At 57.7% G+C, this 24,621-nt stretch overlaps 1 protein-coding gene across 9 annotated transcripts in view; it reads right to left on the bottom strand.

Moving 5' to 3' along the window:
- DNM2 (dynamin 2) overlaps positions 1 to 24,621 on the bottom strand; it is a 93,747-nt gene that overhangs the window by 810 nt on the left and 68,316 nt on the right. For 2 of the 9 annotated variants that reach the window (XM_082621383.1, XM_082621377.1), the window contains exons 13-21: positions 21,417 to 21,468; positions 20,554 to 20,565; positions 16,527 to 16,640; positions 10,333 to 10,442; positions 7,437 to 7,548; positions 6,735 to 6,899; positions 2,860 to 3,092; positions 1,536 to 1,790; positions 29 to 947 (exon numbers count right to left, since the gene is read on the bottom strand). In XM_082621383.1, the coding sequence (XP_082477509.1) occupies positions 881 to 947; positions 1,536 to 1,790; positions 2,860 to 3,092; positions 6,735 to 6,899; positions 7,437 to 7,548; positions 10,333 to 10,442; positions 16,527 to 16,640; positions 20,554 to 20,565; positions 21,417 to 21,468 (1,120 nt within the window). In that variant the 3' untranslated portion in view covers positions 29 to 880. Of the gene's footprint in view, positions 1 to 28; positions 951 to 1,535; positions 1,791 to 2,859; positions 3,093 to 6,734; positions 6,900 to 7,436; positions 7,549 to 10,332; positions 10,443 to 16,526; positions 16,641 to 20,553; positions 20,566 to 21,416; positions 21,469 to 24,621 lie in introns of those variants that run through there. The other 7 variants (XM_082621376.1, XM_082621375.1, XM_082621379.1 and 4 more) reach the window with 4 other exon arrangements.

The following is a 24,621-nucleotide window of genomic DNA, read 5'->3' as shown; positions in this document are numbered from 1 at the left end:
GGTCAACACAAAAGGCCCACACAGCAGCCACCAGAAGCGTCTTCCCTTTATTTTAGTTTATTAATAGGATACAGAGTGCAGGCACTTACAGTGGTCAAACCGAGCGAGCGAGAAGGTCTGCTCACAGAGAGGCCACCTGGGCCCGACCCGTGGGGGAGGCCTGAGTGGGAGCCCAGAGGCCTCCGAAGCTTCCCCACCCACTCAGCCCTGAGCCCAGGCTGCCCCGGGGACCCAGGAGGAGGAGATGGCCCAGGGAGGAGACAGCGAGGTTGGCCAGGCCGAGTGTTCCGGACCTGGGAAAGGCACCTCCGGCAGCTGAGGCTGGGCCGTGCGGTTAATACGGCCAAGGAAGGAATATGTACAACTTGGGCGGGCAGGTAGTGCTGGGCCCACTGGGCCTGGCTCGCCGCTGGGAGCTCCCACTGCTGAGAAGCAGACACACTCCTTGTGCCCCAGCAAGGACTTGGGGTATGGACACCCTCGGTGCCGTTTCTATAAGGCCTGGCCTACTCAGGCTTTCCTGGCCAGAGAAGCCCCTGGGTGAGCACCGCCACCCCAGCCTGGACCCCTCATTCAAGATGGCACTCAGGACGCAGCTGCCTCCTCTGCTGAGACCCCATCCCCCAAAGTGCAACACCCCGGCTCCCCTCGTCCTGGGGCTACAGGGCCCCTCCATTCAGTGCTGTGTCCAGCTGGGGATGGAGGCCAGGCCAGCCCCTGGCTGGGGCCAGGGTTAGGGAAGAGTCAGGGGCTGCCTGCAGGGAGCCTGGTCCCGCGTGGGGACTGGAGGGCCAGGGGTGGCGGTGGATGGGCCCGGACCACCGAAGCTCCTGCACCGAGGGTCCTGCTCGAGGACCCCTGAGAACATGCCGCCCGCAGCCTAGTCGAGCAGGGATGGCTCGGCTGGGCGGATAATGGTGGGCCGGCTGGGCGCAGCAGGGGGTCTTCTGCTGCAAAGAGAATAGAGACACGGGGAAGGGGAGAGGGCAGTTGAGGCCGGAAGCAGGGCAAGGAGGAGGACCCAGGCCCCACCACCGCTGCCCCAGGCTGCTGGCCGAAGCCGGCTGCTCCTCTAAAGGCTGCTTGGGTGCTTGAAAGGAGTGTGCCAAGCCTGGACATCAGTACCCCCGCCATTACTCCCTTGCTCTGTGACCTTGGGCAAGTCCCCCGCCCGCCCTGGACCTCAGGTTACTTAGAGGAGAAGCGGGGAGGAAAGACCCTGGCCTGCAGGGTGGGGAGAGGCAGGGCCGGGGCGGGCAGTGACTGACGTGTGTATCCTCAGAAAGGGAACAGGTCAAAACCGGAAGAAGGGGCCCCGTGGGAGGGGACCCAAGCTACATGGCGGGCCCATTTGCTCACGAAGAGGACAGGCCTAAGAGCCTGGGAGTCACCCTGACTCCACCACTCTGTGAATTTGGCCTCTCTGAGTCTCAGTTTCCCCACTGGCCCAATGGGGATGCCAGTGACTCCTCCGCTCCCTGCAGGGCGCAGGCTGGTGGCTCTAGGTGGCAGGCAGCGAGGGAGTCCAGCCTTACCTGGGCACTCCGGGGGGGATGCCGGGTGGAATCCGAGCTGGCCGAGATGGGATCTGAGGCGGGGCTGAGAAGGGGTCATTGTTGGCAAACACGCTGGGGTGGGGTCCAGGCCGGGATGGGATGGGGGGCGCTGAGAAGGAGGCTGCTGCCCCCACCGGCACAGGAATCAGGGGGGGCCCCGGGGTGGGGCCCCTCACTGCTGGGGGCCGGCCTGGGGGGTGCATGCTGGACACAGGCCGGAGCTGCGGAGTGGGGCTGTGGAGGAAGGAGAGGGTGTGAGCTGAAGGTGGGGGGGTGGCAGCACTGGCCGCATCCGTGTGGCCGTGGAAGCCCAAGGTGGGGCATGGGGTGCTGGCCACGGTGGCCTCTGTAACATGGGCTGGCACCCGCTACCACCCAGCCAGATGCAGGTGACTGCCCGGTCCTGGGCGTGGGGCAGCGCAGATACACTGGGCCCCTCTGTCCAGCCCCAAGACCTGAGCCAGGGCGCAGCACCTGTCCTCAGCTGCGAAGGGCTCCTGCTTCCCTCTGGCCTCGTTCCCTTGGGCATTCCTCTCTCACTGGCCCCACTCGGGCCTCCCCCCGCTCCTCCAATCCCCCCTCTATAGCCAAAGATCCTTTCAGAGCCCAGCCCTGCCCTTCAGATCAGGGCCAAATACCTCCAGAGGCTGCAGGGCCCACCGGCCTCTGTCCCAGGTGCCCCTCCCCGCCCAAGGCTCCCCTCTGGGGCCAAGCACTTGATGCCCCTCAGGCTGGTTGCTGTGCCCTCTCCCCGAGGGCTCAGTAGGGCTGGCACCTTCTGCAATTTCCCTGACCAGTCCTCTCTCCTCCCACTATCTGTCCCATCACTGGTTAGATGTCCCTGCCCGATGCTCTGACTTGCCCATGCCAGGGCCTTATTTCCATCTCAGCTCCAGGGTGAACAGGGCGGGGGATGCCGGTTACACCCTCCACGTGTCCCTCCAGTTGCCCCCCGCGCCTGCCCTTCTCAGCTATTCTCTGTGCCCCAGGAGGCTCACCCCTATAGCCGGGGTTGCCCAGGCCCCTTGCCCTCTCTGGCTTCTGTTTGGGGCTTAACCGATGGAAGGCACCAGGAGACAGGCCGGCCTTTAACCCTCTGTCTCTAGTCCCTTCAGGCCTAGACAGGGAGGCCGTCCCACACTGTGGCTAGCCCTGGGTGCTGAGCCATCCGTGGTCGGGGCCCCTGCACCCCGCCCACCCATGGGTTGTGCCCTGATGGACACGTGGGGGCGTGGCAGGGGGTGGAGCTCGGATCCCGCAGGCAGCAGCCTCTGCAGCCTGCAGGCGACCAGGCCTCGCAGACCTGTGGCTGCTGGTGCTCTGGAGCCAGGTGTCATCAACGGGCGGGGGCACGGGCGTGGACACCGTGCTGGTGCTGATGTCCCCAATGATGCTGAGCGCCTCCTTGAGCGCGTGGTACATGCGCAGCATATCGTCCCGCCGCTGGGCCTGGTCAGCCGACTCCTCCATGAGGCTGCTCTGGTCCGCCGATGAGTACAGGTAGGCCAGCAGCTCATGGTGGATGAAGGCCTTCGTCTGAGGGCAAGGGTTGGAGAGGTCAGGGCTTCCCACCACACCAGCCAAGAACTCAGCCAGCCTTGCGAATGGCCAGAAGAGCATCCAGCATGCTGGGCGGGGCTTCGTCTTTCACCTGACTGCAGAACATGGGAGATACTCACAAGGAGGTGAGCTTTCCACTCAGCTGTCTCCCGAGTTCCCTCAGGGGTGCTTGCAAGTGTTCTTCCAACCCATTTCATCAGATTCTTGTGAAACTTATCCCTAGAATCTTTTTTTTTTTTTTTTTTTTTTGCGGTATGCAGGCCTGTCACTGCTGTGGCCTCTCCCATTGCGGAGCACAGGCCCTGGACGCGCAGGCTCAGCGGCCATGGCTCACGGGCCCAGCATTGGCAAGCGGATTCTTATCCACTGTGCCACCAGGGAAGTCCCTCGGTTACTTTTCTTGGGATTTCTAAGTACACATGTTCATGTTGACATACGAACAGTTTTTCCTTTTCTTTTTGATGTTCACAGCTTTAAATTATTTTTCTTGGGACTTCCCTGGTGGCACAGTGGTTAAGAATCCGCCTGCCAATGCAGGGGACACGGGTTTGATCCCTGGTCCGGGAAGATCCCACATGCCGCGGAGCAACTGGGCTCCTGCGCCACAACTACTGAGCCTGCGCTCTAGAGCCTACGAGCCACAACTACTGAGACCATGTGCCACAACTACTGAAGCCCGCAAGCCTAGAGCCCGTGCTCTGCAACAAAGAGAAGCCACTGCAATGAGAAGCCCGTGCACCGCAACCAAGACCCAACACAGCCATACATACATACATACATACACACATAAATAAATAAATAAAATTTTTCCTGTCTAACTGCATTGCCTAGTCACCCTACAAGAAGATTAAATAAAAGTGGAAATGGCCAACTTGTTCTTGATTTTGGAGGGGATGCTTCCAGAGCTTCCCCATTAAGGGCAAGAGTGGTTTTGAGACTGAAATATCAATTCAGTGGGTGTATGAGATCTCATAAGAGAAGTCTCCTTCTACAATTGTCCTTTTAAGAATGGATGTTGGCGACTTCCCTGGTGGCGCAGTGGTTAAGAATCTGCCTGCCAATGCAGGGGACATGGGTTCAAGCCCTGGTCCAGGAAGATCCCACATGCCATGGAGCAACTAAGCCCGTGTGCCGCAACTACTGAGCCTGCGCTCTAGAGCCTGCGAGCCACAACTACTGAAGGCCGCGTGCCTGGAGCCCGTGCTCTGCAACAAGAGAAGCCACCATAATGAGAAGCACACGCACCGCAACGAAGAGTAGCCCCCACTCGCTGCAACTAGAGAAAGCCCATGCGCAGCAACAAAGGCCCAACGCAGCCAAAAATAAATAAATTAATTTTTTAAAAAAAGGATGTTGATCGCTAATTATAAGAGAAGTGCAAATTAAGACTACAGTGAAGTATACCTCACACCAGTCAGAATGGCCATCATCAAAACGTCTACAAATAATAAATGCTGGGGAGAGTGTGGCGAAAAAGAACCCTCCTACACTGTGGGTGGGAATGTAAATTGGTGCAGCCACTATGGAAAACAGTATGGAAGTTCCTTAAAAACTAAAAATGGAATTACCATATGACCCAGCAATCCCACTCCTGGGCATATGCCCAGACAAAACTATAACTGGAAAAGATACATGCACCCCTATGTTCACAGCAGCACTATTTACAATAGCCAAGACATGGAAGCAACCTAAGTGCCCATCGAGAGATGAATGGATAAAGAAGATGTGGTACATATATACAATGGACTATTACTCGGCCATAAAGAAGAATGGATATGATATCACTTGTACGCGGAATCTAAAATATGATACAAATGAATTCATTTACAAAACAGAAACAGACTCATAGACATAGAAAACAAACTTATGGTTACCAAAGGGGAAAGGGTGGAGGGATGGATAAATTAGGAGTTTGGGATTAGCAGATACAAACTACTATATATAAAATAAACAACAATGTTCTACTGTATACTGCAGGGAACTATATTAAATATCCTATAATAAACTATAATGGAAAAGAACATGAAAAAAATACATATATGGATGGATGAATTTTCTCGAACTTTCAACATGTACAAAGATGACAGTGCTGGATAGTTTTTCATTTGCGAACCACGTAAATGCACTAGCTAGTCAAACATTTAAATTCTGAAAAATGAGTAAAAGGAAAAATAGAATATAACCTAAAGATACAGTGAAAACTCCTTTGTCCACTCAGGCCTCCTTAGGCCCCCTGAGTTCTCCCTCTAGGGAGCAACTGGTCATTAGGTCCTTGTACAAACTTCCAGATTTCTAGGCATATTATAAATAGATAATTTCCCTTCCGTTTTTACATAAATGGAGCCTTTCTGATCATTCTGTTATGCTCTATACCTTTTCTGTTTTAAAAAAATTACAGACCTGGAGATAGTTCTCATCCTTTTGTTTTTTGGTATTTTTTGCAATAGATTGGATATTTATTTAATGGATTCTAAGAAATGGATAGAGATTTCTTATCTTTGGCCACTATAAAACACACTGAAAAGAATAACCATGTACGTGCTCAATTTGCATGTTGGCAAACGTCTCTGTGGGAGAAATCCCTGCAAGAAGAACTGCTGGGTCAAAGCATACATGAATTTAAAAGTTCATAGCTGCAGCAAATCCCATCTATACGTGAACAAGGTACTAGGACACCCATGAAACTTAACACTGACCACCACTGAAGAAGAGACTGGGAAGAATGGCGTGAAAGGGAAGGGGCATGGGATTTTTGCTTTAGACTCTGTCGTATTTAGAGGTTTCATAGTCACGACATAAACTAAACCTGGGTTACATAGCTTTCTGAGTGCCTAGTGCTGAGCCCAAGGCCTGAGCCCTCCCAGCAGCCTGGAGCAGGAGACATCAGTACAGCTGCATTTCACCGAAGAGAAGTCTAATACCCTGAGAGGTTCAGGAGCCCTGGGGGTAGCAGGTAATGCCCTGGGGTGAAGGCAGGCCGGGCTGCAGGCCACCAGGAGGCCACAGTTGGGGACAGACTCAGCCTGGGTTTGAATCCCACCCCTCGCTCTTCTGAGTGACTTGGGTCAGGCTTCTTGACCTCTCTGGGCCTCTGTTTTCCTGTCTATAAAATGGGGATGATAGCAGGCCCTCTCCCAGGGTTACTGTAAGGCTGGAAAACTTTAGAGAAAGTGCACAAGCGCGGTGGTAGCTTCAATGACCCGATTAAATGGAAGTGTGAGCCCCATGTGTCTGTACCTTCCCATTTCCCAAGAGAGGCTGGGGATCCTGACTGTGATGTTTAAAAGGTGGTGAGACTCACTCTCATTTCTTTTTTTTTTTTTTCGGTACGTGGGCCTCTCATTTTTGTGGTCTCTCCTGCTGCGGAGCACTGGCTCCGGATGCGCAGGCTCAGCGGCTATGGCTCATGGGCCCAGCCGCTCCGCGGCATGTGGGGTCTTCCCAGACCGGGGCACGAACCCACGTCCCCTGCACCGGCAGGCAGACTCTCAACCACTGCGCCACCAGGGAAGCCCTCGCTCTCATTTCTGATTTTATACAGACTGTGTTCAGCCCAGATCTGGCTGCGGCTGCCCCCCTGTCTTGGGGGAAGGGGGACCCGGAGGGGCAGGCACTCACATTGTTGATCATGAGGTGCATGATGGTCTTTGGCATGAGGTCACGGATGGACTTGTTGATGATGGCCACGTAGGAGTCCACCAGGTTGCGAATGGTCTCCACCTGCCGCTCCAGCTGCGGGTCCATGGAGAAGGTGTTCTCCTGGGCTCCATCCTCATTTTCTGCCTGCAAGTGGGGAGGGGAGGCCATGAGGGGTGACTGCAGCCTGAGTCCAGCGTGGGGAGCCCCCCTCCTCTGGGGATTGCTTGCCCTACCCTACCCGCAGCTGATCCTCTGGGGCTGGCCCCTCATGGCCGCGTTGGCACCATGTGGCCCTGCCTGCCCCTGGGCTGAGCTGCCCGGACCTGGGGGTGACCACAGTCCAAGGTGGGCTAGTGCCTCTCACCTGGGGATTGGAACATGTTAATTTGGGGGCCATGTTCACTCCGCCTCAAGGACAGGAAAAAAGGAGACAGAACAAAGCAGACTGGATCCCGGTCCACTTGTGTCCCTGTCCTTGACTTTAGTTGGAGAACCTTCTGGGCGCCAATGACAGAACCCTCTCCAGCCCCTTCTGCTTTGTCTGCTCAAGAGGGAATGGGCTACATGCCCTCAGAGAGTGCTGGCAAACACAGCCTGAAATGACGCATCCCGTGAGATGCCGGCCGCCCTGCTTCTCCCAGCTCAGCTCAAGGTGTGCCGGCCGGGCAGGGCGCTCCTCACCTGGTCCTTCTCAGGGTAGACCCCGGCTCGGAGGAATGAGGCCTTCCAGCTGTCCACGTCCTCCTGGGAGTCACAGGCCAGCTCAATCTGCCGCAGGTCCTTGTAGACGTTCCTGTGGTGAGAGGGAGGGAGGGAAAGGGGCATGCTTGACCCTGCCCGTGGGCCCGGTGGGTGCAGTGAGCTGGTGCTCAGGCTCTGGGGTTGGCCTGACTGGCCAGGATTCACCCCTGACCGGGGCACTCACGACCAGAGGCCCCAGGATGGCAGCAGCCCCTGCACCCCATTGGGCTGACGGCGGTACCGTGAATTCGTGCCTGTAACACCCAAAACCGTGCCGACAGCAGGGCGTGTGCTCAGCAAGAGTCTGCATCTAGCGGCATCGGCAGTGTTTCGTTTGTGGGCTCAACTACTCCTCTCCTTCCCCTGGGAACTGCCCATCCCCTCCTTTATGCTCTCCTGGGGGAGCCAAAGGCTGCCAACGACCCCTCCAGAAGTGGGCAGTGACCCACGACACCCTCCGCCAGTTGGGGAGCTCCCATCAAGGTGTTTCTAGAGAAGCTACAGCAGCATCATCCAAAAAACCGTTCTGGCCCGACGCAGTAGCCATGAGCCACAGGTGGCTTCTTTCTGAGCATCAGGAATGGGGCCAGCATGGCTGAGAAAGTGAATGTAAAATTTTATTTTATTTCCATCCATTTACATTTAAATAGTCACATGTGGAAATCCAAAAAAGAGGGGATATATGTATACGTATAGCTGATTCACTCTGCTGTACAGCAGAAACTAACACAACATTGTAAAACAACTAAACTCCAATAAAAATTAATAAAAATAAAGAAACAGTCACGTGCGGCTAGTGGCTACTGCCTTGGACAGTAAAGGTCCCCCAGCATGTGCCCCGATTCCTGGGAGGGAGGTGGAACTGGCCAGGGCAGGACTGAAACTCCCAGCAAAGGCTTGTGAATTGCTGGGCAAATGTGGGTCTGTGAGCAGAAGGTGCAGAGCCAAAAGGCTGGGGGAAAAACGGACAGACACTAACCAGTGTTTCTGGGCAGTGCTCTCCATACATAGGCCAGGATCCATGCTACACGCATGCCATCCTGTCCCACAAGGCAGGTGCGACTGAGACGGCCAAGCTGTCCCAAAGTCTTCGAGTGAGATCTGGGTCTGAGGTTAGGCACGGATGGCCTCACAACAGTGCTCAGGCCAACCAGCAGTCAGTGAGTGGCTGCCCTGAGACTTCTGGAGGGAGCTGAGAGCAGGGAAAGGGAGCATGTCTTTGTTGCTCCTCCTCCTTCCTGCTGCCTGGAACATCATCATGATGGCTGGAGTTTGAGCAGCCATCTTGGACAAAGAGGAGGAGAGCTGAGAAATAAGAAGCAGGGCCTGGGCCTGGATGCCTGTGGGGTTGTCCAACCTGCCCCGGATGGTAAAGTCTGGACTTGATTTATATTAAAAAAACCCAACTTCTATCTTGTTTCTGCTACTATCATTCTGGGTTTCCCGAACTCACCCCTAAATGATACATTAGGTAATATCTTCACCCCCCACCCCGCTGCACAGGGGATCACAAGGCCAGGGACGTGGGATGGCTGTTTGGCGTTACACAGCCAGGAAGAGCTTCCCAGCAGGCCTGTCCCATCGCAGAACCCAGGTTCTCCCACACACCCTAGGGCTTCTTAGGCAGGGGAGGTGGGGGGTAGGGATAGATGAGCCTAAAAGGGTTATAAAAGTTTTTGGAGCCAGCTGATGGTCAAAGTGGGTCTCAAGAGTTTTAGGCCAGCCCAGAACAAAGCAGGATAGAACGATTCTTGCACAAAACAGGTGGCTCAGCTGGATTTGGTGCATGTGGATGGGCAGTGGGGAAGGTGATCCTGGGGCCAGGAAGGAGGATGTCAGTGCCTGCTGGCCAGTCATGAAGAACCACCAGGCCCTGGCTGACAGCTGACCCCTGACTTGGGGGTTCCCTGGATGAGGGTGTGAGTCTGGGCAGGGGCCCTCCTGGGTCCATGCTCAGCCCTTCCTCCTGCTCTCAGACCTCCTGCCAACTGGGTCTCTTCCTGAGCTGAGAGAAGTGTCTTTGCTTTTGCTAAAGTCTCCCACCAACGCCCCTTGGCATGGGTTTACCGAGAGCCTCCTGGGCCCTTCTCTTCTATGTTATACTGGCCCAGGGAATCTCATCCCATTTAGACTTGAAACACCTCCATGCAACGACAACTCCCCAAATTCACGTTCCTGCCCGGAGCGCACTCCTGAACACCAGTCTCTCATACTTACCCAGCTGGCTCCCCCGCGCCCCACGTTGTGTCTCACAGGTCCCTCTCCCTCAGCATCACCGCAACCCAGCCTCCGACTGGCCCCGAGCCTACTCTGCCTCTGCCTTCCCCATGTCAGCCAATGGCAGCTCAGTCCCTGAGCAACACCTTTCTTGCTCTCATACCCACACCCACCAGGAGTTCAGTCGCTCTACTGGAATCCACCCCTTCCTCCTCTATGTCCTTAGCCCCACTGGGGTCCAGCCCCACCATCTCCCACCTGGGCCAGTGCAGGCGTCTCCCTGGTCTCCCACGCTCGCCTCCTCAGCCTGTTCCCCTCGTGGCCACCAGGGGGCGCCGGTGAGCAGCAGAGCCAGGTTCCCATCCTTCCTCTGCTCAGAACCCTCCAGGGCTCCTGCATCGTTTCATCCTCATCTCTCCCCAGAGGGGCCTCCCTACCCCGCTGACCACCCCACAGAAGCACTTTTCTGTTTCTTGACTGACACCCTTTCTGGAATGTGAGACCTCAGGGTAGGGACTGTTCACAGCAAGTGCTCGGTGGACACTGATGAATGATTGAACGGGGGCCATCGGTCTCCCTGGGACCTCGGGGGGTGGGGGTCGGGGTCGGGGGCACTCACCTCTGCTCCGTGTTGAAGATGGCGAAGACGTGCTTGTTGGACATGAAGCCCTTCTCCACATCGCGGATTTTGAGGTTGTCCAGAGGCAGCATGTACTTCTTCTCTTTCTCCTGAGGGTGAAAGGGGAGGGGTCACCCTGGGCTGTTTAACTGAGGCCCTGAGGCTGCCCTGGGCTGGACTCTACCGGGAGCACCTGGCCAACACCAGACGCCTCCCATGCTGCTTTTCCTCGGGTGAACTAGTCTGGCACCGCCCTCCCCGTCGCTTACCTGCCCCAGCCACGCTGGCCTTTGTGACTCTCTGAACGTCCCAAGCGGGCTCCTACCCCAGGGCCTTTGCACCTAGCATGCCCCCCCAACCCCCGCCAACACCGGCCTGGTGCCCTCCTTGCCTCTTTTGTACAGAGGGACCCTCCAGGAGAGGCCTGCCCTGACCCCACCCCAAACTCTCCCCCTACTTTTCCCCTTGGCGCTTCCCCTCACATAACACAACACACCACGTATGTTTTTGGATTTTTTTTTTGGCTGCGCCGCGCGGCTTACGGGGTCTTAGTTCCCTGACCAGGGATCAAACCCACGCCCTTGGCAGTGAGAGTGCAGAGTCCCAACCACTGGACCAGGGAAGCCTCCCCCTTCACCCCGCATATCTTGCTTATTGACCTAGGGTCACCTAGACGACTCATTGGATCCTCGGGGGGGGTGGTGGTGGAGACTCCTGTCTGTTTGGTTTACTGCTGACACACAGTGGATGCTCAAAACTGGCTGACTCTGACTCCACCCAGATTCCAACCACTGAGTGAATGAAACCATTAACAGGACTACTTCTTCATGACGAGCCTGCAAGTGAGTTACCAATATGATCCCATTTTCGAGAGAGGCAGACAGACAGACAGACAGACGGAGGCATAGAGGGGCAGGCAGTGGGGGCGGGGGAGGGGGCTGGAAAGCGAGGCCCCCGTAAGCTGATGCCTGAGTCCCAAAGCCGGGGTGGCCCTGCTCAGAAAGTTCCAACCGGGCTTCCCTGGTGGCGCAGTGGTTGAGAGTCCGCCTGCCGATGCAGGGGACACAGGTTCGTGCCCTGGTCCAGGAAGATGCCACATGCCGCGGAGCGGCTGGCCCCGAAAGCCGTGGCCGCTGAGCCTCCACGTCCGGAGGCTGTGCTCCGCAACGGGAGAGGCCACAACAGTGAGAGGCCCATGTACGGCAAAAAAAAAGGAAGTGCCAACCGAGTGCTGGGCATGGCAGTCCTGCCGGCTGCTGGGGAAAGCAGCTCAGAGAGGACGCGTCTCACGGTCAAGGGCACGGGCCTGGTGAGTCTCAGAGCTGAGAGTCACACTCCGGAGCCCACCTCCTGTTAGCTAAGCACCTACGATACGCCTAGGTCCGTGAGATGCATTGCTATTAATCTTTACTGGGGGCAGGGGGAGGAGGTGGCAGCGCATTAACTGGGTTTTCTACATCAGGAAACCAAAGCACAGCATCAGGGTACCCCCCACCGCCCCTCCCTGACTCCCACTCGACCCACAGCAGCTCTCAAGGACTGATGGGAAATGCTGCTTGTCCAGCAGCTCATGGGGCCCTCTCACACATCCCTGCCAGGGAAGCATCGTGCTCAGAGAGGGAAGCGGGCCGCCCAGGGCCACGCAGCAGGTGGAGAGGGCCACGGTGGGACTTCAGAAGCCAGGTTCTCCCCACTGCCCTCCTGGTCTTTGACCTCCTGGGCATCTTTGGAGAAGAGAGACCTGCCCCCCTCACACAGCAGCTCACTTCTTTTCACCCGTCCTACCCCTGACCTCCGGACGGCCTCAGAACAAAGCCCAACGTGGCGGTTCCTCCCCAAATCAAGAGCAGCCACAGTGGTGGCGGGGAAGGGGGCCCAGGGGCCCCCCCCAGAGGGTGGAGGACCACTTGGAGTTTCAGGACTACTCAACGGTAGGTAGGAGCGAGTGGCAGGCTCGGTGCGTGGGCTCAGTCCTGACTGAGGCATTAGGAGCTCAGCTGGGCCCGGCCCCTCCCCAGCCATGTGCCCTTGGGCAAGTCACTGCCCCTCTCTGCCTCAGTTTCCTCAGCTGTCAAAGATGGGTAGGAGTCTCGTCCTCCTGGTGCAAGGTGAGGACAGACACGGTGAAAGTCCCGAGCACATGCCCACCCCAGAGCTGGTGCTTGCGAGGCGCCAGGGATTTTCTTTTGTCTGTCTGTCACTCTTATGCTCCAGGGTCAGTCAGTCCACCGGGTTCTGGGCAAGGAGAGGAGCCAAGGAGGCGAGAACCCCATTCATGCTGGAAGCCGGGGCAGGGGAGGGGGGTATAGGCAGGCCACGGAACGTGGAGCCCGGGGCCCTCCAACCTCTCAGGGAAGAATTTTGGGGGGCTTTAGAAAGGGCCAGGGCAGGAGTTCCCGGCCCGGAAGTTTGTGAAGAGCCTCTGCTGCCCCCACCCTATCATGTCATGAGGAAGGAAGCTTCCAGTTGGCCGGCTAAGGCCAAGTAACTGAGTCACAGTCCTTTCGGGCCCCGAGTGAGACACCACATCTGGAAGTGTTTATAGCGTGATTCCGCCCAGAGCACAGAGGCTGCCTTCCTGATGCTGCCCGCACGCACACACACTCTCACACACACAAACACACACGCGCGTGCGCACACACACACGCATACACGACACAAACACACACCACACAGACACGGAGGCATGCATGTACCCCGCCCCCACCCCCAAAGAGACCTCCTGTGCACAGAGGCCACGGACCCAAACCCTCCCTCCCGCCCCCGCCCCCCACCCCCCCGCCTCCTTAGGATTTCCTGAAAACCCACAACTTTCTCCAGATGCGCGCTGGCCCCGGCCGTGCCACGTCAGAAGAGACGAAGCAGATCGTCGCGGGCGGACCAGTGGCTTCCTCGCCTGCTCGGAGGTGCTGGGGCGCTGCAGCCCCGCTGCTGCCCAGGGGGCCCGCGGGACGGACAGCCGGCCCCGCCAACCCAGTGTTCAGACTACCTGTTCAGGGGGCTCTGAATGTGTACAGTAGTCTGCACATTGGTTAGGCTGGGCTCGGGCGAGCGGCGCATCGGGATGGGCCCCCCACCCAAACTTGCTGCCACCCATGCAGCGAGGCAGACCAGGAGGTGAGTGCCACTACCCACCGCCCTCCTCCCCACGGGCCGCAGGCCTGGACAGAAGATTCTGGAATAAAGAAGAAGGGCTTGGGCGGGGGTGGGCGCCGGGGAGGAAAAGAGGCGCCGGGCAGGGGCAAAGAGAGCCCCGACACCGGCTGAGGGGTTGGGGGCTCTGGCGGAATCAACCTCCTATTCCTACCCTCCAGTAACCACCACCTCTTGTTTATTTTTTTAAATAAAGAAATACTGGTGTCTTGCCTCTCTCTGAGGCTTCTCTGCGATGGTGGCCTGACCCCGGGGGTGGCCACCCTGTTGTGTGATTTTCAGGGCCCCTGCTGGGATCCTAACTTGGCGGGGATGGGGGAGGGCGGGGGACGGACAGACAGACAGGATTGCGCGCCTGCCTCTCCCCGATCTCAGCCAGCTTTGTGTCTGGGGTGTACACAGGGCCCCATTCACAGGTCTGCTGGTTCTCATTACCGCCGGCGGCGCTCGACCCTCCTCCCAGCACTGCCCCCGTCTCTGCTCTGGGGCCCCGAGGGAGGGTCTGGGGCTCCTGCTTTCAACCCCCAGATGAAGGAGAAACGTAGGGCCCCTCCTTCAGTCAAAAACTGAGCTCACAGCTCTCGCTGTGCCATACAGCGAATCGCCAGGCTAGGGGTTGGGCCCAGAAGCCCCCTCTCCAACTGCCTGAGGCCCGGCATTACTGCCCCGGGGACCCCCAAAGCCCAAAGGTGCGAACCAGCTCTCAGCTTATCTGACAGCTGATGCAGCACAGAGCAGACTGGGTTTCAGACTGCGGGGGAGGAAAGAGAGGGAGAAAAAGTGCAAGCGTCATCCCCACCCACACTGCACCCCGGCCATTTTGAGGAGCGGATCTGGCCACGCAGGTTCCTTGAGAAATGCCCGGTCCCGCCCACCCTCCCTCTGCATCTCGACCCAGGAAGGCGCCAGGGTCCTGGACAACCCCAGTTTAGAAGCAGCCACCCAGACAAGGTCCCCTGGGGGACTCGGGGCTCCCAAGCCTTCACGACATTCCAGCGATGAGTCTCCGGCCTCACGGGGAGTGGGATGATGACATTCTACTCTTAAACACCCGCCACTTGTGGGAACCGCTTCCTGCCTGGGCAGTGGGGAGTGGTCCAGGTGTGGGGCTGAGATGCCTCGGGTCAGGGAGCCTGTGTCCTGTACCCACCGCACGGGGACACTTCCCCACCCTGTGACATGGGGGCAAGTCACTGCTCAGAACCTCAGTTTCCTTCCCTGACAAAAGGATGTGAGTATCTACTGACGAGGAGGAAAAAGAGAATGCCCTCCGCGTGGGACCATGGCAGGCTCTCCCAGCCAGTGAGCCTGGCACAGGGCAGGGGCTTCATAAACAAGAGAGGGCTACCCAGAGGCGCCAACAGAGTTCTACCTGTCTTGTCTCTGAGCCTGGGTAGAAATACACATGGTTGGGCACAGGCCTGCCTGTTCTGGGATGGGGTCAGCTGCCAGTGAAGCCCCAGGTGTGTGGGTCACCCCAAAACCCCAAGGGGGGAGAGCCAGTTAGGGCAGCTCCAGGGGCGACCAGAGAAGCCTGGCCTCTCCTCCAGGGGCACCTGGGCCGGGCTGGAGGTTGTGCCATCCCATGTGGGCAAAGCACAGAGCGGAAGCAAAGATTCCGGAGCATGTGCGCAGAGGGATGCGTGTGCCTTCCTTGTCAGGCACCTCCTTCCCTCCTGTGGCCACGTGGTGATGGGCATGGGGCAGCCATCCTGGACCACGAGGAGGAGCTATGTGTTACAATGGCCATGGGGGAGGCGGAGCCAGGGCCCTGGCCAGCCTCACGGCACAGGGCTGCCAAGCTTGCCGGGATGCGGGCAAGGAACAGACCACCTCTGTAAGTGCCTTCATTTGGGACCTCTGTGACAGACGCAAATCGATAGCCACCTAATACCACCTTGATGACAGGGAGTGCCTGTGCTGCCTCTCACAGGGCAACCCAGAGAAACACACTGGCCCTCACTGGTGGCCCCTGGAAGCCTGTGCCAGAGTGGCAACAGGCAGTCACACCAGAGGAGTGGCTTCACTCCCAGGCCACTAAGCCACGGTACTGTCGTTCTGTTAAGAGAACTAAGCCACGAAATGGGCCACTCAGGACGGGAGGAGGGGCCGAGGTGGAGGAGGGATCTGCACGGCAGCACCCGGTGGGGCTGCCCGCTGGGCCAGGGAACAGGGGTGCACTCACAGCCCCGTCCACAGGCTCAGGGAGACCATGGCACGAGGCAACGTGCAACACCACCCCCTGTGCTTATTATTCCTGGTGCTGTTCCCAGAGGCCTCACTCATCCTTCTGAGGAGGACAACACATGTAGAATGATCTCAAGACAGACACCGTGACTGAGCACCTCAAAGATGCAAGGGCCGGGCTTCCCCGGTGGCGCAGTGGTTGGGAGTCTGCCTGCCGATGCAGGGGACACGGGTTCGTGCCCCGGTTCGGGAGGATCCCACGTGCCGCGGAGCGGCTGGGCCCATGAGCCATGGCTGCTGAGCCTGCGTGTCCGGAGCCTGTGCTCCCCAACGGGAGAGGCCACAACAGTGAGAGGCCTGCGTACCGTAAAAAAAAAAAAGATGCAAGGGCCATTCTACCTCACTTCACGGATGGGGAAACTGAAGCCCAGAGAGGCTAAGGGCCTGGCTGAGCCTGGGTTAGCTGTAGAAAATGGAACCCCAGCAGCCTCACCATGAACCTGAGTCCCCGACCCTAGGCCGTGCCCCCTCTGAAAGCCCCCCACCTTGCCATGATTTTGAAGGGTGGAATCAGTTTGGAGCCTCCCCCATGTCCCTTTCCTCCTCAGGGAGCCCAGCCCCCATGAGGCACGACTGCACGGGGGGCCGTGAGGGGCTCAGATATGATGCACAGTGCCTTTGGACACCCTGCGGCCCTGGCTGATACCATCCTAATGGTAAGCTTTGGGGTACGGTGGTGCTCAGGGAGCCTTTCCCGAATGAGCAGTAAGTTGAGGGAGCACCACCCAGAGGAGGGAGGTGTGGAGAGTACGACCCACAACTGCCCAACCATCCCACCCTTGCCAGCCACTCACCTCCTCATCCTTGTACCAGGACAGTGACTCGGCCGTCAGCACAAACCAGTACTCCTTGGAGCCGCCCTTCATCAAGCTGATGTTGTTGATGGTCAGCCAGCCCCTGCGGATCACCTGGAGGGTGGAGGGCGGGGCTCAGCAGGGGACAGCGGCCACCACCCAGCCCGGCCTGCCCCAGCGCAGTGGCCAGCGCCCTCGCCCCCAGCAAGGCGGGAAACGGGGGACCATGACAGAGACACCTCCAGCCCAAAGCCAGGCACCCCGATTCCAGGCCACCTTGCCCCAAGCACTTCCCAACGGAGACCAACGTGGGGCCCTCGGGCGGGCGGACGTGGACTCACTCACAGTCCCCAGGCTGATTGGGAACTGGGTCCCTGGGGAGCCCCTCTGCGCTTGGGGTTAGGTTGAATTAGCACAGGTGGCAAAAGGTACTCCCAGCTGGAAGGGGCCCAGAGGAGGGCATCCCAGGCTTGTGTGTGGGGGGGGGCCATGTCACGTTGGATGTGACTGAAGGAATCACACTTGTCTTGGTGAGACGCGGTACCAGCAACACCCTTGGGCCCTGCCCCTCGCGCCCTGTGGAAGGCGGCTGTGGATGCAGAGCTGGAGGAGTCGCCCAGGCAACGGGCAGAGGCTTGATTCTGCTGCCCGGCTCACCCAAGCAGGTAATCGGTGGGCACAGGGACCTGCTCTGACCAGGAGTCAAGGCCAGCCCCCGCCCTAGGGCTCCCCTCCCCATAGGCTCTTTTCAGAATATGAGGATGAAGAGACTCCTCCACCCAGAGGGCTGGGGACAAAAGTTTGAGCCCAGGGGACCCGCCAAGGATCATGCCCCACTCTGGCTTTAACCCACGTGGTCCCACTTTTCTGACTGGCACATCCGGGTTCTGGGCTGGGAGACCCCCTAGATGGGGCTCATCTGGCCACCGCTGTCATCTGAGCAGGAGACGGAACCCAGGCCTGCGTGGGGGACTCACCTGACAGCTAAACGCAGGTAGCCTGGGGAGGCCACGCTCCCATGTTCCCCGGGCCATGGAGGCGCTTGTGGGCTGGAGCCTCCCACCACTCTGGACTGGGGACCCCGGGGCGGTGGGAAGCACGAGTAGGCGCAGGCAGGGACGCCCGGGGCCAAGGCAGCGACAAACTGGGCTAAGCTGCAGGAGCTGGGCTGCCAGTGGCCATGGACAGAGGGGAAGGGCTAGCGCTGTACCCCCCAGGGTGGGGTAGGGCTTTGGGGCTGCCTCTGGGCCCTTACACGTGCCTCCCACATGCCTCCCTAGTGGATGCGTCTCAAGAGGGGCTTCATCCTGTCTACTCTGTCCTGCCCCCAGGCACACCAAATCTTCACAGGGCCACCACCCGCCTGTGGCTGGAAATGAGCTCTTAAGCCTCAGAGACCAGGAAGGCAGAGGCGGCCACAGAGTGACCAGGGACCTCTGCACCACATAGAAGTCCCTGCCCAGGCTGTGCCACCACTGAAATGCCACCTGGCAGCCCGTGCTAAGGCTTCTCCCTCCCTGGGATGACGAGACAGCACCTGGGAGTCTTGTGGCCGTCAGGCAGCAGGCAGAGACTGTCAGCCCCAACAAGGTCACGGTCTCAGTCCCGGCAGCAGGGTGACCGACCCGCCCTGGGTTGTCCAGGAGGTCCCCAGGCTTAGCCCTTAAAGTCCTGGGAACGCCCTCAGTCCCGGGCAAAGTGGGACGGGTGGTCAGGCCGGGGGCGAGGCTGGTCTCCAGACTCAGGCCCGAGGCCGTCCTACAAAGGACCCAGGAAGGAGCCCCTGCATCTGGCAACCACACCCAGCTCCAGAGCTGCGTGGGTGCCTGTCCCCACCTGTTCCTCGCTCCCCCAGGGGCAGGGTAGGGCCTGCCTTGTCTTAGTCCAGGTCTAGAGTGGGTGCTTCTAAACTTCAGTCATTGATCGACAGCCGGGGCGGGGAGGAGGCTGTGTGTGTTGGGTGCTCCCCAGAGAAGAAGTCCTCACATGGCAAGGCCTCCACACTCCCAGGCCCAGCCTCGTTCCCAAGGAGGCAGATGTGCCCCCACCGCCACCCCTCGGTGGCCAAGCTGGCTTGCCTGCCTCCACCCTGGGTCAGGTAGAGGTCAAAGCTAGCAGATGGGGCCCTTATAATGCTCCAGGGCATGTGGCCATGCTGGAAATGGCACATCTGAGCCTTGGGGCAGGAGGGTGGTCAGGCCTGGAGAAGCACTGGCCCCCCTCAGGTCCCTTTGCCCTTGAGCCACCCAGAGAGCTGCCTGTGTGGGAGCCCAAGGGGATTCAGAGACAAAATCCTGCCCTGGGGAGGGGCAAGCTGCTGGTGGCAGACACAGACGCTGAGTCTAGAGGAAAAGGAGTGCTCGGGCCTTCTCATCCAAAAGCCAGATTTGTGCCCAAGGGACTGAGCTTAGAAAAGGGGGGCGGGGGCAGCAGGAGTAGGGTCAGCTGGGGAGACAGAAGAGGCAGGCGGGGTTCCCGTGCTCCGGGGGGAAGGCACGCTGGGGGCGGGAGGAAGGGCTGCCAGGAGAAGCGAAGCAGCTGGGGCCCACCTCCTCCCTGGGTGAGTCGCCTGGGCAGGGATGGAAACCATGGCTGGGAGACCCAGGAGCCACAGCCACGCACAGGCAGGGCTGGGCTTCGTGGCTAGGGGTGTGGAATCTGGCAGGAAAAGAATGACTAAACTTCTCAGGGTATGGGTGTGGGGAGAAACATGCCCCTGGGCTGTTTAGAGGGAAGAAACCATTCAAAGGGGATTGGGGGTGACACACGGGGAAAGTGGGAACCATGGGCCCAAGGATGATCCATTCCTCCTGCAACCACCCCCAACCATGGCAAGCTTTGGCCTCTTCTGCATCTTCCAGGTTCTGTTAGGGGTTCAGCTCAGCTACTGGAAAGATCCTGGGGTCACCAGAAGATCCCTGCCAGAGGGCAGCAGTAGGGCCCGCCCAGTGTGGGGGGAGAGAACCCCAGAGAAGGAGGCCTCGGTTAAGGCTGGTGGCCAGGCCATGGTCTCCAAGGTGGAGAGCTGGGGCTGAAGCCAGCTGCCCAAAGGCAAGCACCTTGAAAAGAGCCCAACTCTCAGAAGTGAGCATTGCCTGCTCCCTGCCGGGCTGGGCTGGGTCACACACAGAGAAGAGGTGTTACCTAAAACAGGGATGGCAAATACCATTCACCAATCAATGGGTAGCACTGTGGTGAGAATTCTGGGCACTGTGGGAAAGGACACTAGGATCAATTAGTGATGTTTGCCATTGGCAAAGGGACAGGGGCAAGTGCAACAGAACAGCCTAATCAAACTTCGTATCTGCTATGGAGGCAGGAAGATAGTGGCAGCATCCAGGAGAGAGTCCCCTGATCAATGTCTGTCATGGGTACAGGAGGGGTATCACGTGCAAAGCTATCACATGGGGGAAAAAATTCCTTGACCAGTTAGTCACATCTGCCACGGAATGAGGAGTAGTGACATGCTTAGGAAACAAAAATGCCAGGATCAATTAGTGATGTCTGCCAGGGGCACAGGACAGGAGAGAGGTACAAGGAAAAGAGTGCTGGATCAATTAATAATGTCTGCCTTGAGTGCAGGAGGGGAAATTTTCGGCATGGTGTTGTCTGGAAACAGAGTGGTGGCAGTGGCAAGAATAAGCCCTTGCAGGGCTTAAGCAAAATCTTCCCCAGCCAGGGAGGTGAAGGGAGAAAGGCCTGGGGTGCTAGCTGAGTATTTGCCATCCCTGACCTATAGGAAACAAGGAAATCATGTCAGGAATGGGCTGGAGGGGTGGGCGCCAGATGGGGGCAGTGGTCAGGTTAGTGCCTGTGTGAGTCAGCTTAGCCCAGGGCAACACGAAGCCTGGCAGGTGGGAGCCACGGCAGGGGTTTTTAAAGGTTAGCTGGATTTTTAGTTGTTCTGTTATTTATTTATTTATTTTTGGCAGGGGGTGGCGGTGGGGGAGGGGCTATTATGGGGTGGCGTGGTCTCCACCACTACCAGGTTCTCTAATGTTTGCTACCACACTAAGTGAGTACTTACCAAGATCTCCCCCTTTGAAAATGCAAAGTTAGGGTTGTGGGGAAATCAAAGAAGAGCAGGCGGAGGAAAAGAGACGTAAGGGACATGAGGGGATGGAGAAAAAGCAGGAAAGGCACAAAAATGAGGAGAGAGAAGAGCAGGGGGAGAAAACAGCAAAAGAAAAAAAAATTACATGCTATTAATTATATTCATGGTGTTAATATTTAATTCATTATCATCTCCCGAAATGAAAAAGCAACAATATATGTATTACCTATGGCAAGCGCAAAAAAAAATCATGCAATGGTTACACCTTTCTTTTCCAGAGGGCTCTGTCATCGTGCAAGATAAACAGCAGAGCCCCCACCCCGACCCCCGCCCAACGTGGAGAAGGCAGGGGACACCGGCAGAAATTTTTGCAAAGATGATGTGTTTTCTTAAGCAGGAAAAAAAAAAAAAGGGCACCTAATACTGGCCTATATAAAGCTGTTCTTACTTCACAAGGCCTCTGGTTGGGGCATGACATCAAGGTAGAGAACCCCCCATACAGCTCTGGGTTTCTCCAGGTATGGGGATCAAAGCACCCCCAGGCTCCCCAGACCCGCCTGTCATAACCAGCCTCCCCCCAGGCTCTGAGTCTCCAGGGCTGGGCCCGGGAACCCAATGTGGCTGCAGACACCAGAGGGACTGGGCTGCCCCTCTCCTTTGGTTTCCCAAAATATCAAAACCTAAGTGGACTTGAGAGGCTGGCGAGGTGTGGGGGCGGTTTCTGGCGGGACATGCTATGAGCCAGGTGCCATCGCTGGGCTCGGTGGTCCCTTAGCGCCCTCCCACCCCCGAGGGTGGAGCTGTGGGCCGCGGAGGGTGCAGGGGTGGGCGGTTACCTGGTTGGGGATGGCTCTCTTCTTGTTCAGCTGGGTGCTCCTCTGCTGGGCGCTGAAACCAAAGCACAGAGAGAGCTCATGCGGCGGGAAGCCCAGAGGGACAAGGAGCAAGAGGCCCTCGTGGCCCAGGCGGGGTTCTCTCCCGAGTGGGGGCAAAGGGCAGAGGCAGAGAGAAGCCCCCCGTGTACGAAGGGCTGCCCAAGGGAAAGAGAGCGGGCTCGTGGAACGAACGAGATACCGAATTAAACCCTGACTTCTCATCCCTGATCTCGGCCACTCCTGAGAGCGCCAGCTATTTCTAGGAGTCACTGGGTCCTGGCACTTCCAAGAGCGGGCATGGGAAGCTGGATTCCCAAGTGGCTGGGAGGTAGCCATGCTGGCTTCAGAGTAACCTTCAGTGTTTGGGGGGTCAAACTTGCAGCAGCTTCTTCCCGCTTTCTCCTCCCATCCTGGCCGGGGCACCAGGCCCAGAGTGGCTCTGACCACAGGGCCATCCAGCCTGGGAGATGAGGCTATGGGACAGCTGCTCACCATGAAAACGCTACTCATCTTGGATGGCTCCTGACCCAAGTCAGAGGACAGTCAAGGTCAATGTGTTTCTGCAAGGTCCCTTATTTACCTACAGTCCCAGATCTCTTTTCTTCTTCATCTATGTTGTTTGCTGGCTAGCTCACAACAGACAGACATATCAAGTCTCCTTTATTTTGTACGTGGGCACCTACTCAGCTCCCTTGTTTGTCCTAATATATTTTCTACTCGGACCATCATTATCACCACCGGCAACCAATTGTTAACTCCTGTTACTTAGGGGTCATATTGTCTTTTCGTATCATACTGTTTTAGCTGGAACTTTTGAAACGATAAGAAAAGGCAAAACATCTTGTTTAATCCCTTTACTGACTGCCTCTGGGATTTTACCTTAAAGTTCAAGCTGGCTGTTGGATAAGGTAGTGTGTGTGCCTCTGTGTGTGTGTGTGTGTGTGCGTGCGCGTGCATGCGTGCGTGTATGTGTGTTAAGGAAGTAGGCTTCTGTTCCTAGATCAGTAAACGGTGGAACATTAAGAATGGAAATGAGGGACTTCCCTGCCGGTCCAGTGGTTAAGACTCTGCGCGTGCACTGCAGGGGGCATGGGTTCAATCTCTGGTCAGGGAACTAAGATTTCCCAAATGCCGTGCGGCGCAGAAAAAAAAGAAAAGAATGGAAGTGGAATTTATCCAATGATTTCCCTAAGAATCAATACATTTACTACAAGGACTTTTTCTCTGGGCCTTGTTTTTAGTGTTTCGAGGGCAGTGAGGAAACATCCCAGAACTTCTAAGCACAGGAAGGAGGGGGATCAATAGTGTCTGAAGGACACAGAGCTAAGCCACTCACAGTGATGTCTGGGTGCTGGTGAGGTCCCAGATGCTCTACTTCCTAAGGGCTTCCTGGGTCTCACACATGCCTGGCAGCTCCTCTTTCCCTTGCCTCCTCGGTGTGTGTGTGTGTGTGTGTGTGGTGTGTGTCTGGTGTGTGTGTCTGGTGTGTGTGGTGCGTGTGTGTGGTTGTGGTGCGTGTGTGTGTCTGTGTGTGTGTGGTGTGTGTGCATGTGTGGTGTGTGTGGTGTGTGTGTGTGTGGTGTGTGTTGGGGGGGGAAATCCAAAGTGCTCCCCTTGGCCTGCCGGCCCTCCTGGCGAAGAGGCCTTGACCTCTCCCCTCCACCCTGCCTTGGCCTCCTCACGCTCCTGCTTCTCAGCCTTCCTTCCCTGTCTCCAGTGCTCTCTGACCCCGCTCCGGCCCCATCGCCTGGCCGTCGTGACTTCCTTGGGAAGGTCTCTCCAAGCCTCGTCCCTCACTGCCCTCTCCCACAGCCCCTCCGCCTGCCCTCCTTTCCAACTGACATCCTCCTTATGAGACCTGGCTTAACGACAGCGTGTGGGTCCTCAGCCTCTGGGTTCTGAAAAGGCAAGGCCCAAGTCTGGCTTGTTCACCGTCCTAGGACAAAGGCAGTGCTCCGTGGCTATTCCGGGGGCCCCTGCGACATCCCACCCAGGGCTGGGGCCTGGGCCTGGGCCGGGTGGAGCCTGGCACCCTGGGCCCCGCCCCCAGCCAGGGCGTCCCCCGTTCACACACTAGGGAAAAGGCACACAGCAGGCAATACCCACCCGGTCACCAGCTGCTCAGTATAGTAACAGCTGGGGCAAGTGGGAAGGCCCAGGAATCCAGAGGAAAGAGTGGAGTGGTCAAAGGAAAAACAGGAGAGATTGTGAGAAGGAACTGTGGATGAAGTGTGAGAAGCAGAGACATCAAGGTGAGGAAAGCAGCAGCAACCTGAAAAGGGGGACCAGCGTTTTCAGGCCCCACACACCTGGCTGCTGGGGGAACAGGAGCAAGTGGGGCTGCTTCCCCAGGCTGAGAGCCCAGCCTGAGGGGCAATCCCCGGCCGGGGCCCCTCAGCCTTCCCCACAGCAGGGGCAGTCCGGCCGGGGCCCTCAGCTCATCTGGGCTGGGGCAGCAGCTTCTAATCATGCCCCCCATTCATTCATTCATTCATTCACTCATTCATTCATTCCACTCACCGACCACGTGTCCAGCACAGAAGAGCTGAGTGCACTGATAAATGGCTACCTAGGGAACTACTCAGCCAGCAGAGACCCTGGACGGGAAGACCCTCTTGCCCAGCCTGCTAGCCCCTTCCTCCCTGCACCCCCAAGACCAGGCCACAAGGCCACCCTCCAGACTCCCACGGGCGGTGGACAGCCCGACCTCGGCACTGACCACACTGTGTCTGAACTGCCTGGGGGCAGCTCTGTCCCTGGCGCAGGACCTTCCTTTCAGGGTGGGGACCTGGGTCTGGGCCTGCTCACTGCTGTTATCACAGGGCCTGGTGCAATGAAAGCACACCAGCGATACTGGCTAAACAAATACAAGGAGGCTGGCTACCAACCGCCTGTTATTCTATCAGGCTCCGGAAAGAGGACCTTCATGAGCCATCAGAACAATCTGTGTGATACTCACCGAGGCGGGGGGCTGATGGCATCAGTGGGTGACACTGGAGGCCACCAGCATTTATATTTATATCCTGCTGAAATCAGCTCCCTGCTCTTCTGGCCCCTTATCCAGGTGCCGTGGAAGGTTCTAGTTTTAAATCTACAGCATATAGACAGAAGCCATGCAAATCCTGGCAGCACTTCCCAAAGAGCAGCCCCTGGAGCCCTGAGCCCC

The sequence above is a fragment of the Mesoplodon mirus genome, assembly GCF_964341445.2.
Source record: "Mesoplodon mirus genome assembly, chromosome: 5".
In the NCBI taxonomy this organism is placed as follows: Eukaryota; Metazoa; Chordata; class Mammalia; order Artiodactyla; family Ziphiidae; genus Mesoplodon; species Mesoplodon mirus.
Note: the sequence above shows the minus strand (reverse complement) of the source record. Positions and strands in the feature narration are given on the sequence as shown.